Here is a 12,854-nt window from a genome sequence, read left to right on the forward strand (position 1 = left end):
AGTGGTTAAGACTCCACGCTTCCGTGGCTGGGGGCCCGGGTTCCATCCATAGTTGGGGAACTAAGATCCCACATGCTGCGTGGTGCAGCCAAAAAAAATTAATAATAAAAAAAAATACAGACTGCTCAGTTAAATTTGAATTTCAAACAATGAAACATTTTCTAAAGCCTAGGTATATCCCAACCCATGCAGTATGTGGGATATACATATACTAAAAAAATTATTTGATGTTTATCTGAAATTCAGATTTTAATTGGGCATTCAGTGTTTTCCTGCCAAAATTAGGGGTGCTTTTACACTCTAGGTTATATCCTACTTTATTCTTTTGATCAAAAAGAGATTTTGTTTCTTTGTATTAAGCCCAGTGTCTGGTAATGCCCAAGTATTATACACACTACTCCCACCCTCTGCCTGATGGTGAAATCTTTGCTTTTCTGGGGGTCCCTGCCTCCTGGAGCTGACATGGCTCAGCCCTGGGGAGAAGGACGGATGTGGGGGACTGTGTATATGCAGATCCAATGGGGTGGGGAATGTTTCCCCCACTGTCTTACTGCCTTTGGGCAAAAAGTGGGATCCTCGGGGTGACATCCAACCCCAAAGATCAGGGTCTCCTCTGGGACACTGAAGGGTAGTTATTTCCCCATTCTTTATGCATTTGTCAAAAGCAAGTGATCGTGATTTCCAGCAAGGCTGTCACGGGTTTTCCATCCTGGGAAGGGCCCATACGCCCACTGCTGCATCTTATGTGGTCCTCAGACAAGCCACGGTTCAGTGATGCCTCCTGGTCCCTTGAAAAGCAGCACTTACGCTGCGTGGAGTTGTGGAGCCTCGGGCCGTGTGTTAGGGATTTTCTGTGGCCTCCAGTCTCACTGGGCTCTGGCAGCGTCTCCCGGAAGCTGATTCCCACCGGCAAGGGAGGCTTCCAGGGGATGCAGAGCCTCCAAGAGGTGACACAGGGACGCCTGCACATGTGGGGTTCCGAGTCCCTCGTTAGGGGGAAGCATCCCCTAGAATCTCTGCTCTAAAACCCCTGTGCACTTCCTGTGGCAGAATTCTTGCTGGAAGAGACGTGGACTACCTGAAGGCAGTTATTAGAAAAGGCGTCGTGGTCTCAGGCTGCTCTCGGGCTGCCCATGTGCAGATAGTCCAGCCGTGTACACGGCCATTTGTTCTTTGCTCCACTCGGCTGTGTCTTTTCACAGGCACCTTGTCACATAGTGAGGGGACCAGCAGGGTCCCCCATAAGCGTCCCTTCTCATTTATGGGACTATCAGAGATGGGGCGCCTACCTCTGTGGCCAGAGGAAAGTCGTGGCTGTACCCTTCACCTGGTTTACGGATTTCACTGGTGGCATTAGCTGGAGTCCCAAACTGGAGGAGATGCTGAACGCATGACCTCGTCTCTGGAGAAACGCAGGCAGTGGAGCTCAGACAGTTGCCATCTCATCAGGAAGGAGAGTTTCTCTTAGGCAGAGCAAAGGGAAAGGTGGCAGAGGAAGTGGAGTTTCCTAGTTAGTGGGCTGGCAGGGACCCAGGGAGATGGAGTGGGGGTGTCCCCTGGGCCACCAGTCCTCAGGCCAGTGAACTTTTCCAAAACCCAGCTGCTCGGCGGTCCCTCCAGGAGCTTATGAGTTAATGTGTGTGAGGTGGGGGTTTTAAAGTTCCCTTGGTGCTTCTAATATGAAGACAGGGTTGAGCACCCCCACCCCGTACTAACCAAGAGGCTTCTGCACCTTGACTGAGCGCGCCAGAAGTTTCAGGAACACAGTGCAGAGAAACCTTCCCCAGAGACTGTTCTGCAGCTTTCCAGAGCAGCATCATGAGCAAGGGGCTCTGTCAATAAATGAGTTCTGTCCCCACTCCTGCGGATTTTCCAGGCACGTTAACGTATTTACTGTCTGAGCAGTCTCTTGAGAAAGAACTTCGTTCACAATCTGGCATGGCTGGGACATATTTTGGCCACAGGACCTTATCACCTGCGGGCATCCCTTGCAATTCTCCCGGCACACGCACGCTCTCGGCACGCAGCCACAGTACCCCCAGCGGTGCTCCCTTCCCATCCTCAAAGTTTCGTAAAGAAGACATGAGCACGCATGGCCCGGGAAGCTGTGTTCCCTCTGCAGATGTTCGCTGAATGGACTGGCAGATGTGGGAAGAGCTCAGATGACTCATTCCGAAGGCGCCTCTATCCAGGATCCAAGCAAAGCTGTCCGCCCAATCCTGGATGAGAGGCTGCCCTCACCCGAACTCCTCACAGGGGATGTGGTGGCCTGCTGGCGGGCTGCTGGGACAAAGAGGAATCAGATAACTTGTGTGCAATACTTGACCCGTGCCTGGCCCAGAATGAGTACTTAGAATAAGTGTAAAGAAGTATTTTCATTGTTACTCCTGTTACTTCCAGCCGCAAGTTCTAGCCAAGCCTGGGTCTGACTATGGAGTGGGCTTCTGGGGGCGGCCCAGGATGGTTGTCACCATGTGTACCTGGTGCTCACAGGTCCCGTCCCGGCTGACTTGGCTCTGAACTTTGGCAGTGGGAGGGCTGCACTGTACGGCTCCGGTTAAAGGGACTGGATAACGGGGTCACAGTTGCCAAGTGCTCCAGGTGAACTCCAGACATCCCCATGTGCAGAATTTTGCTGAGTCTCCTTCAGGCCAGGTGAGCAGATTACAGACCACTGAGAATGGAATGAAAGCTGTGTCCACCCTCCCTGGCCGATGCGCCGACCATGATAGCAGTGGCCTGTGTGCCAGGCACTGTGCTCGTGCCCCTGGTGGACCATCACATTTCATTCTTGTGGACACCCCACTGGCTTTCCCATTTTCCAAGAAGTAAAATGAGGCTCCAGAGACTGGGTAACTTGTCTGAGGTCTCCCCACTAGTGAGGGGCGGTGTTGAGACTTGACCCCAAGTCTTTCAGACCCCAAAGTTCCTGTTCCTTCTGCCACATCAGCCCGGGAGGGAGCAGCGAGGGACTCTGACGTGGGGGGAAGACAGCCAGCCACCTCCCCAGCGCAGCCCCGCCACCCAGACCAGCATCAGCTATCTGAGCGGCAGCGTCTGTAATGCAATATCCTGTGTGTTGTCTGGCTCCCACATCTGGCAGGCCCTCGCAATAGAGATCTACTGCTTGAGGTGAGAGGAAAAGGATGGGGAGAGCGGTCTGCGCATCACATTTTTATATCAAGGAAGTGAATTCACGAGGCTGCTGGACTGAAACAGGGGAGCTTGGGGGTGGAGGGTCGGAGCTGAGCACACCTGGGCCCCTTAGCCCTCCTCGGGGGTCCTTGGTGCCCCTGCACAGAGTTCAGGTTGGAAATAATAGCGTGAAAGTCTCTGGGTCTGGAAGGGGAAGCTTCTGGAAAGTCATGAGGGCCCAGGTGAATTCTGGAAGAACTGTCGTGTGGATGGTGAAGCAGAGTGAATAGGAGTATCAGAGGGGCCCACATAAGGGCCTCGGCAGGGAGGCGCCTTGATAGGGATGGACCCTCTTCATTGAGAATGTTCAACAGAGGCCATGATGTGTCCTCGGGAGGCTGTGGAGGGGATTCTGCACCAAGTGGAAGATTTGGCTCCATGCCTCTTAAAGTCCTTCCCAACTCTGAGATCCAAGATCCTGGAATCGTATGAGGGGATTTAGGAGTGGAACATCTGTTAAAAATCACCCCAACCCTGTGGTTCCAAGGACCCTACAAGGAAGCCCTGCATCTCCTGCAGACTCCAAATTGCATTTGGTAAAAAGCACTTGTTAAAACCAGTGACTGAGGCCACGAAGTTAGAAAGTCAAGCCAGGAAATGGGCCACTGGAAAACCAGGACTCAGAAGGCCATGGTGCCAGGTCTCCCTCTGTGTAGCAGTATCCTTCTGGGATCAGCCACAGTGGGGCAGCAGTGACTGAGATACCTCACAGAGAATCTACTCACAGAACCACACGGAAGTCAGGAAATCTGACGTCTCAGGCCTGGGCGTGTACTTTTATGACAACATGTAGGTTCTAAGATACCTGCTACCCCGGTGGAGTATTAAGCAGTCTTCTCACAGTTCAATCTGATCCCAGCATATCACCATGATACCCACATCTTTTGATAAGAATTCGGGGGGAATAGTATCAACTGAGAAGGGATAAATCAGCTCGACATTTGTATTAGTTAAGTATTAGCTGCTGTAACAAATGAACCCCAAATATATATAACAGCTCAGCTGTGATAGAAATTTACTTCACATATATGTGAACCTAGAACAGAAGTTACTGATCAGCCCATGACTATCCTCCAAGTGGTGACTCAGGAACTCAAACTCCTTCCATCTTGCGGCTCAACAAAGGTCTTCCAAGCTTGCCAAGATTGCCAAGCTTGTCAAGATGAGAGGGCTTGATCAGCTCGGTGTTTTGTGACCACCTGGAGGGGTGGGATAGGGAGGGTGGGAGGGAGGGAGACGCAAGAGGGAAGGTATATGGGAACAGATGTATATGTATGACTGATTCACTTTGTTATAAAGCAGAAACTAAAAAAAAAAAAAAAAAAGATGAGAGGGCTTGGGGGGCTGTGTGGTGGGAGGTTTCCCTGCATCAGGCCCCGAAGTGTGTATTTGGTTTCCACTTACATCCCATCGGCCAGCACTTGGTTACTGGGCCACAGCCAACTGCAAGGGAGGCTGGGGACCGTGTTCCAGCTGCAGCCTCAGGAAGAAGAGGGAAGGGAAACCAGGTCTGGTGAATAGCTCGTGCATCCCTGCCACACATCTGCAGTCTTTGCTCTCATTCTGGGAGATTGTTTACTGAGTGTTAATTCCAGTATGCATGGAGACCAAGCAGTGCCCAAGGCAGACCTGTGAGTTCCCTTAAGGAACTAAAGGGGGAGGAGAACTCAAGTAAGCAAGCAAATAATTAGGATAATTGCAAATTGTGATAGTGGTGCTTTCCAAGAACTCTCAGAAGGCCCATGCAGCTCCTGCACAGTGAGCAGGGGTGAGAGAGACAGGAGGTAAGTCTGGAGAGGTAAGCAGAGGCAGACCAAGGTCATGGTCAGGAGTTTGGATTTTATTCTTATGAGTTCTTGTTAGCTTCCGATCTTCCACCTGAGAATAATGAGGGATGCAGGCTTTGCTAGACATCCTGGATCTTTCCTCCATGTCCACATGAATATTAAAATTTCATAGACCTTAATACAGCAACTAAGGGAAAGGTGAAAAATGTTCTAAGGCAAGGAAGTAGAGGTTTATTGTAGGTGTCTCTGTTTAATATTAAAGATGCACGCTGTAACCTTGATCAACGCAGAAGGGCAGGGAGATAGCATATCGCCTAATTCGTAGTCATGGTGCCAGATGCCTCACACCTCCAGGGGAGCCCAGCGTCCTTCCCCAATTTTGGTCAAAGCCACCCAAATATAGAGACCCTTGTCAGCATTCTGGAACCACCCTGGGTGAGTCTGGCGTGTCTTTAGGTAACTCAGAATCAGACAATCCTAGGACTGAAAGAACTCTTAAATGTCATCCATCCCCACCTGTGCCTACCATCTGAAGCTTGACTTCCCTCTACAGCATCACCCAGGGTGACCATTGGACCAAACTTGGAGCACCTCGAATAACAAGAGGTTCATCCTGTCAAAGCCACCAATATCCACCCTCGCCAGTGCCCTTAGAATGTTCCTTGTCTCCTTGAGTTCACGTACCCCTCCTTGTAACACCCTCCTTTTGGTTCTGTTCAGAACCTTAACATTCAAGTGATCTTCCTTAAGGATATTTACACTTTGTCAGTATCTTGGGGGTGGAAGGACAGGGTAGCCTGGTGCAGTGCTGGGACAACGGGCATGACCTGGGGCCCTCTGGGCAAACCGTGATCACCCCATGAGTTTCCCTCTGAAAATCTGGCACCACCCACTAAGTGTGCCACGCCTGTGCCCGCAGCTCTGGGGCTTGGTGTCTGGGAGAATGAGACCCCTGCTGAGCACCCACTTCCCTCATGATCTGTGGGTGCTTCCCAGCACCTGGGGAAGCTTATTTCTGCCTCGACAGAATCAAGGGTGTCCGTGGGTCTCGGCAGGCCTGCTAACCTGCTAAAGAGGGTCTTCTCTCTTCCCCAGGGACTTTGTGAAGGCCTTTATCCAGTTTAAGAAGCCCATCGTGGTGGCGATCAATGGGCCCGCGCTGGGCCTAGGAGCCTCCATCCTGCCCCTCTGCGACATCGTGTGGGCCAGCGAGAAAGCCTGGTTTCAGACCCCCTACGCCACCATCCGCCTCACGCCCGCCGGCTGTTCCTCCTATACATTCCCCCAGATCCTGGGTGTTGCACTGGTAAGCCTCTTCCTCTCTGCGGCGGGTCCTTCCCTGTGACCCATGGGTTTGGGGTCCCACAGCACCCCTCCTCTGTCCTGGGTTTAGGATACAGCCCTTCACATGGGTAGAGTCCCGGGGGTGCTCCTGGCCTGCGGAATCTGGGGTCAGCTTCCTCTGCCTTCCCAGAGTTGCTGCCAGCCGGTGTCTATGCAGCAGGCCCAACAGGTGGATTGCAAGGCCATTTGGACTCCGGAGCTGGGGCTGCTTTCCGTGGCTTACCATCTCAGCAGCGGTAGGACGATGGGGCAGCCAGCGAGCCCTGGAAGCAGGCACTTTCCCTTTTGATCTCGGCCCCTGTGCTCTGCCCGGTTCCTTCGTGGTCACAGAAATGTTAACCTCATACAGCCTGATCGCTTTCTTTTATTTCAATCATTTCTGAAACTCCAAGAGTGTTGCTGATTGAGACGTGTTCTTCCCGACTGCGTCCTGGTTGGCTCCTTCTACAGGGTTCCTTCCTCGCATTTCTCCTTCCTGAGATGGTGTTTCTGAATACGTTCAATGACGTGTATTTGTCTTCAGACGTCCAACCAGATGCATCCACAGGCTTATTACTGACCTGACAAATTTTTCTTCTTGGGCGTGAAAGATTGTCCCTTGGGTCATCATGACCCTCCAGTGAGAACCAGAACAAAGGGGAAGCACATGCACAGATCCACAGGCTGGGAGAGCTTGACATTTCAACATCCATCTGAGAGCGGCTAAGCCTGCAGGGCCGGGGAGGCAGGTGGACGGCAGGCAGGGAAGGGATTGGGTTGTCTGCTGTGTGAAGGAGGTGGGGCCCATGACCGTCTTGCCCTGATTACCAGCGGGAGAGTCATCTGTTGGTGTCAGTGGGTGACTGCGCTGGGCTCTGTCTGTGCCCGGGACCTTTCCCACGTTGCTCTTCCCAGACTGTGTACAACAGCTGCACGCTTCAAAGTCGGGGGAAGGCCTCTGGGGGGCGGGGCGCAGAGGACACGGCAGGACGCAGGAGGTGTTTCTGCCCTTTGTACCTGGGTACTGCCTGTGCACAGCCCCGGGTCACTGGGAGGGATGTGCCTCTCTGCGTTGGCATTATGGTCTTACTCGGGACGTTTCTGGCTGCCGGTGATGGAAACACTTGAACTGGCTTAAAGGGGGGAAGAAAGGATTTTAACGGTCGCCGTAACTGGCAGGTCCAGCAGTAGAGCCTCCTTTTGGGGGTGTCACACCCAGGAATCCCAGCGCCGGCAGGGCTCTTGTTCTCCATCCCTGCTGTCTTGGCAGCCTGTCCCTCTCCACAGCAGCAGGTGGCCCTGGGCTCAGTGACTTAAGCCACCAGAGAGGGAGGAAAAGTCTTCCCCACCCTCTCCAGCTTGGAGACCTCACAGACAGCTTTAACATCTCGGGTGGCTCACCTGCTCATCCCCGAATCAGTCACCGAGGACGGGGTATCAGCTGTGAACTGTTCCCAGCCTGACACACGTCTCCTCCTGCAGCCCTGCCACCAGACGGGGGCGGGGGGGCAGTGGGTATTGCAGGTGGAGCCCCTGCAGGGACATGGCTTCTTAGGGGAATTCAGTGAAAGCTGTGGACCCTCTGTGCAGAAAGATGCACGTAGACACAGGTGTGTGCAAGCAGCCCCCAAAGCATCTTTGGCCCCCAGTTAAGGATGCTGACTCTGGGAGCCGGGACAGTCGCCCACAGCAGGCAGGCTCGTGAGCAGGCTTGGAGGCGTGCCGGCTCTCAGCCTTCTCCTGCCTTTGCTTTCTCAGGCCAACGAGATGCTCTTCTGCGGGCGGAAGCTCACCGCCCAGGAGGCGTGCAGCAGAGGCCTGGTGTCACAGGTCTTCTGGCCAACCACATTCAGCCAGGAGGTCATGCTGCGGGTCAAGGAGATGGCCTCCTGCAGCGCGGTGGTGAGTTCCCGAGTCTCTGTGTCCTGTGCTTGCAGTAGACCCATTTTACAGGTGAGGGCAACGAGGCTGGAAGGGAGTGACTGACTTGCCAAAGGTCACGCAGGGAGTACGTGAAAGGAGTACGTGATTTAACAGACACCGCATCTCGGTGCCGAGAGCTTAAATCCAGAGGGAGGTGGTCAGCACTGTTAGATATTCCCCATCAGCTCCGGTGTGAAAACCTCACAGAAGAGATTTATACCCTGGGGTAGAAGGGTTGCCTTTAAAGAAAGTCCTAAACGTGCACGAAAACACAAATCATCTATGGTTTTCAAAGAAATGAGAAACAAAGGCGAATAAGGACAGAGGGTGTGAAGCCAGTTGAGAGACGAGAAAAAGCAGTTTCCGCTGTCCTGGTACCTCATTTCTCCTGCCTGTCCAGTGCTCGGCACATGTAAACAGTTCGACTCTGAAGACACCTTGAAAAACAAATAACACCTCCGCGGAGGCGCCGGGTTTTAATTGCGTCGATTTTATCTCATCCAAGTCGCTCTGAGCGCTGTATGGAAATATCCCGTTGAAGGTGGAGAAAGGGCCGAGTGGGAAATGAGGAAGGTGCTTTGGGAGCAGCAGGCCCGGACGCTTTCTGTGCTTCAGCGTCACAGGGATGCTGGGCTGGATTGTGGGGCTGACCCGTGACCACCCGCTTCCTTCTCCCTGTCTACCCCAAGCCTGCACCCGGCTGCCACTCCCCTCCTGATATGCCTCATCCCCCTTTACTGGGCACATACTGGTTGTCAGCTCTGCCCCCCAGAAGCCTGTTGGTCCCAGTGACAGTGGCAGGGTGGGGATGGTGCAGCCTTGTTGGGCCAAGCACTTTGCTCATCCCTTTATGTGAATTCTCTTTTAATCTTCCTGATGATTCTGGTGACCAACTCGTCCCACTTTGCCTGAGACTCTCCTGGTTTTAACACCAAAAATCTCGAGTCCCAGGAAACCCCGTGAGCCTGGGCACACGGGGATGATTGGTGACATGGGGCAGCTGCACAGAGAGGTGAGTGGAAGTTCTCAGCGGAGCAAACGTTGTGAGTGAGGCCACACAAGTCCAAAACCCTGTGTGGAGTCTAGGCAGCAGCTCCTGGTGGTGTGAGCAGGTGCAGGGGCTAGTTGAGGGATGATAAGACTGAAAAGGCAGGGAGGAGAAAGGCCCCAAGGCTCCACTGAGGAGTTTGGTCTCTGGGCAGTGGAGGTGCTCAGATGAAACCGGCTTTTGAGGAAATACTACAAGGAAACCTCTCCTACTCACAGGTGTGAATTCAGGAGCTTTGGGGTGATTCACCTGAGATGGGAATCTACCCCACGGCCCCAGGAGATGGTGTTCTTGGGAGCAATTCTTGGAAGGAGAGAGGCACCCTTGGTCTGCCAGCCCTTTCTCATCACCCATTCGCCTCCAGCCCAAGCTGAGGGATAAGATCACTGCCTCTTTCCAGCCTGCTTGAGCAAGGGAGCTCTTGTCTTGCTTTTTTCTGTTGGAAAGCGCTTTGTGAGACTGAGGACCGAAGCCTCCAGGTCCACAGAGGATGGCGGAGGCCAGCGGAAGGATGCTCGGACGCCCGGCTTTCGGCTATGCCTCTGCCAGACTGAGGCAGCGTGGAGCCTGCAGAATCAGCCAGGCGTTGGCAGGGCACGTCCCTCAGGCGGCTCGGGGCACCTTCACTTCCTGAGCTCACATCTTGGATCTGTAATGCGGAGGTGACTACCTAGCTGTGCAGTTAACTTGAGGAGGAAATAAAAGAATGCAGGAGAGGGCTTCCCTGGTGGCGCAGTGGTTGAGAATCTGCCTGCTAATGCAGGGGACATGGGTTCGAGCCCTGGTCTGGGAGGATCCCACATGCCGCGGAGCAACTAAGCCCGTGAGCCACAACTACTGAGCCCGCGCGTCTGGAGCCTGTGCTCCTCAACAACAGAGTCCGCGATAGTGAGAGGCCCGCGCGCTGCGATGAAGACTGGCCCCCACTTGCCACAACTAGAGAAAGCCCTCGCACAGAAATGAAGACCCAACACAGCCCTAAATAAATAAATAAATAAATAAATAAATAAATAAATTCTAAGATATCTCTTAAAAAAAAAAAAGAATGCAGGAGAAGTGCCTATCGTAGAGCCGGTCGGCTAACAGTGCTTGCCGTGGCCTTATTCTTATCACCATGCTTGCCACCGCTCATGATCATGATTACTGTTACTATTACTACCGTGACTGCCCCTGTATTACTAACATCAGCCAGTATCACTACTGTAATACTATAGCATTCCTACGACCACTGGCATTACGGTCGCTGTTGCCGTAATGCTACGGTGCTGTTACCGTGACTCCTACCACTAACGTTACCGTCATCGCTGCAAGACTATAGCGTTACTGTTGGTATCACCGTTACTGCTCATTGCTACGATTACCGCCATTGCTCCCACTATTACAATGATTGCTACTTTTATCACTACGTGTATTACTACTACTCTTAACTACTAAGCCTGCACGAGGGGCATTGCTGTCAGGGTGGGTCCCGTGGATACTTTGACAACCATGAGTTCATTTCATTATCTTACTCTGTGATCCCAGCCATTCTTTAGGTCGCATGGGGAGGTGAAAGCAGTATTTCCCAAACTTTTTCATGACATCCATAGAAAGTGACTCGGAGTATATGTCAGCGTCACTCCGGCAGTTGAGGTTCATGTGGGTCCCACTCAGCCATCCCAAGGTCTGAGGGCTCGACATCTCAGCATGCCTGCAATCCATTCCTGGCGGTTGCCAAGGGCAGAGGCCTGGGAAACCCCGGACCGGAGGAGGCAACCGCCTGTGGCTTTGGACATTAGGAGGCTAGGTACACCCTTCTGGAACAGAGTCCCTGGCGCCAGGCTAATGAGGCTTGTGTGTTTCCCTCCAGGTGCTGGAGGAGTCGAAATGCCTCGTCCGGAGCTTCCTGAAGTCGGTGCTTGAAGATGTGAACGAGAAAGAATGCCTCATGCTCAAACAGCTCTGGGGTTCCTCCAAAGGCCTGGATTCCCTGTTCAGCTACCTGCAGGACAAAATTTATGAAGTCTGAGGGCCCAGTGCTCAAGGGCAGCTGACTTCCAGCTCTGCCCTGTGTTTCAGAAATCAGAGCACAGTGTATTCCCGGCCAAGGAGTCTGTCAAGGTGTCTCTCTATACCTAGGGTCATGTCCATTTCCTCGTGTCCTTTGGTTGCTCCTCATTGGTTTGGTTTTGTGTGACGATGGGAAACGCAGCATACTTGGCCTCCCCCGTGTCCCCACCCCAACTGGCTGGAGAGCTGTCGAGGGCTGTATCTTCCCAGTCCTCTGCCAGGTGCCCTTGTCCTCTCCCCACTTGCTGAAATGCACCATCCTGGTCCAGGAATTTCCCCATCCTTCTGACTCAGGCTGTGTCTACACAGTGCCTCTGAGTTGGAAACTTGGCTGCCATGGCTCTGTCTGGTTCAGTACAGATCCAGTGACAGGGGACGACCAATCTTAGGGAATTTCTAGACCCATGAGCAGAACGATTGTGTAGATCCAGCCTCGGTCTCCTCTCTGATGCAAATCTGCGTGACTTTTAGGGCTTGGTCTTAAAACCCAGTTGAGTGATTTACAAACCCAGATATTGTACATTTAGGAGCATTTTGTTAAATATATATTTTTAAAACAATGTAAGTGGAAATTCTGATAATTTATGTGTATTATATGTAAAGCTAGTTTTGCAAACACATAACTACTAGGAAAATGTTTTTTTTCTTTAACCCGACCTATTTAATTTATTTATTTTTGTTTATATATTATGATACCTGTTGTTCACACAGATATCATTTCCATACTGCCCTGGACCAAATCCCATACAAGGTTCATGCCGTTTGGTGCATTCTAGCAATGAACCATGTAGAAATAAAATTCAGAGAGATGAAAACGGGATTTCTGTGAATCAAAGGAATAGCCCTGCCCCAGATTTCCTGCGTGTAAAACAGTTCTATGACAATTGAATACTTGCTCTTGGGAGAAATCATGGAAGAGTTTTCTCTTCACTCTGCTCCCTTTAAGGAGATAAAGGGGCCTCCCGCCTGAATGGTCCAGTAATGGAGCAGTAACCAGGGACGAGGCCTCCTGTCCCAGGGCGTGTGGGCTGCAGGGGGGCTCCAGCATTTGTATTCAGACCATCAGCCCAAAGTCCCTGGATCAGCTGTGGCGAAGGAGGGGTTTTGGTTTTGGGTTTTGGTTTTGGTTGGAGAGGAGAAGGTAAACATCAGAGTTCAAGCAAAGAAGTGACAGGACCATGTTCTGTACGAGGGTCAAGCACCAGAGAACGTTAGGTTCCCAGAGTGGCAGGATTTTTCCATTTCCGTCACAATCCCCCCGCCAGGTGTCCTCAAGGACCCCTGCTCCCCCGTCTCCTGCTAGTACCCTCTGTTAGTCACCGGCCCCTCTTGACCCTTCCGCAGAGAAAGGTGAGCAGTGAGAGTTAGGCACAGCTGGGGGAGGGGGAGGCCGGCTGAGGGGAGGGAGGGTCATTGTTACAGTTCTCTCTCCCTTTCCGGTCCTCTTCCCTCCTCTGAAGGCAGCTGGATGCACTGGACTGGGAAGATGGAGAGGACTCATGGCCCTGAGCTTTGTGTCTCGGAGAACA

The 12,854-nt window shown here is 52.5% G+C and overlaps 1 protein-coding gene across 1 annotated transcript in view; it reads left to right on the top strand.

The window, feature by feature from the left end:
* CDYL2 (chromodomain Y like 2) overlaps positions 1–11,885 on the top strand; it is a 179,859-nt gene extending 167,974 nt beyond the window's left edge. The window contains exons 5-7 of the mRNA XM_082606028.1: positions 6,078–6,288; positions 8,064–8,207; positions 11,126–11,885. Of these exons, the coding sequence (XP_082462154.1) occupies positions 6,078–6,288; positions 8,064–8,207; positions 11,126–11,284 (514 nt within the window). The 3' untranslated portion in view covers positions 11,285–11,885. The remainder of the gene's footprint in view (positions 1–6,077; positions 6,289–8,063; positions 8,208–11,125) is intronic.
* The last annotated feature ends 969 nt before the right edge of the window (positions 11,886–12,854 follow it).

The sequence above is a fragment of the Mesoplodon mirus genome (assembly GCF_964341445.2).
Source record: "Mesoplodon mirus genome assembly, chromosome: 19".
Lineage (NCBI taxonomy): Eukaryota > Metazoa > Chordata > Mammalia > Artiodactyla > Ziphiidae > Mesoplodon > Mesoplodon mirus.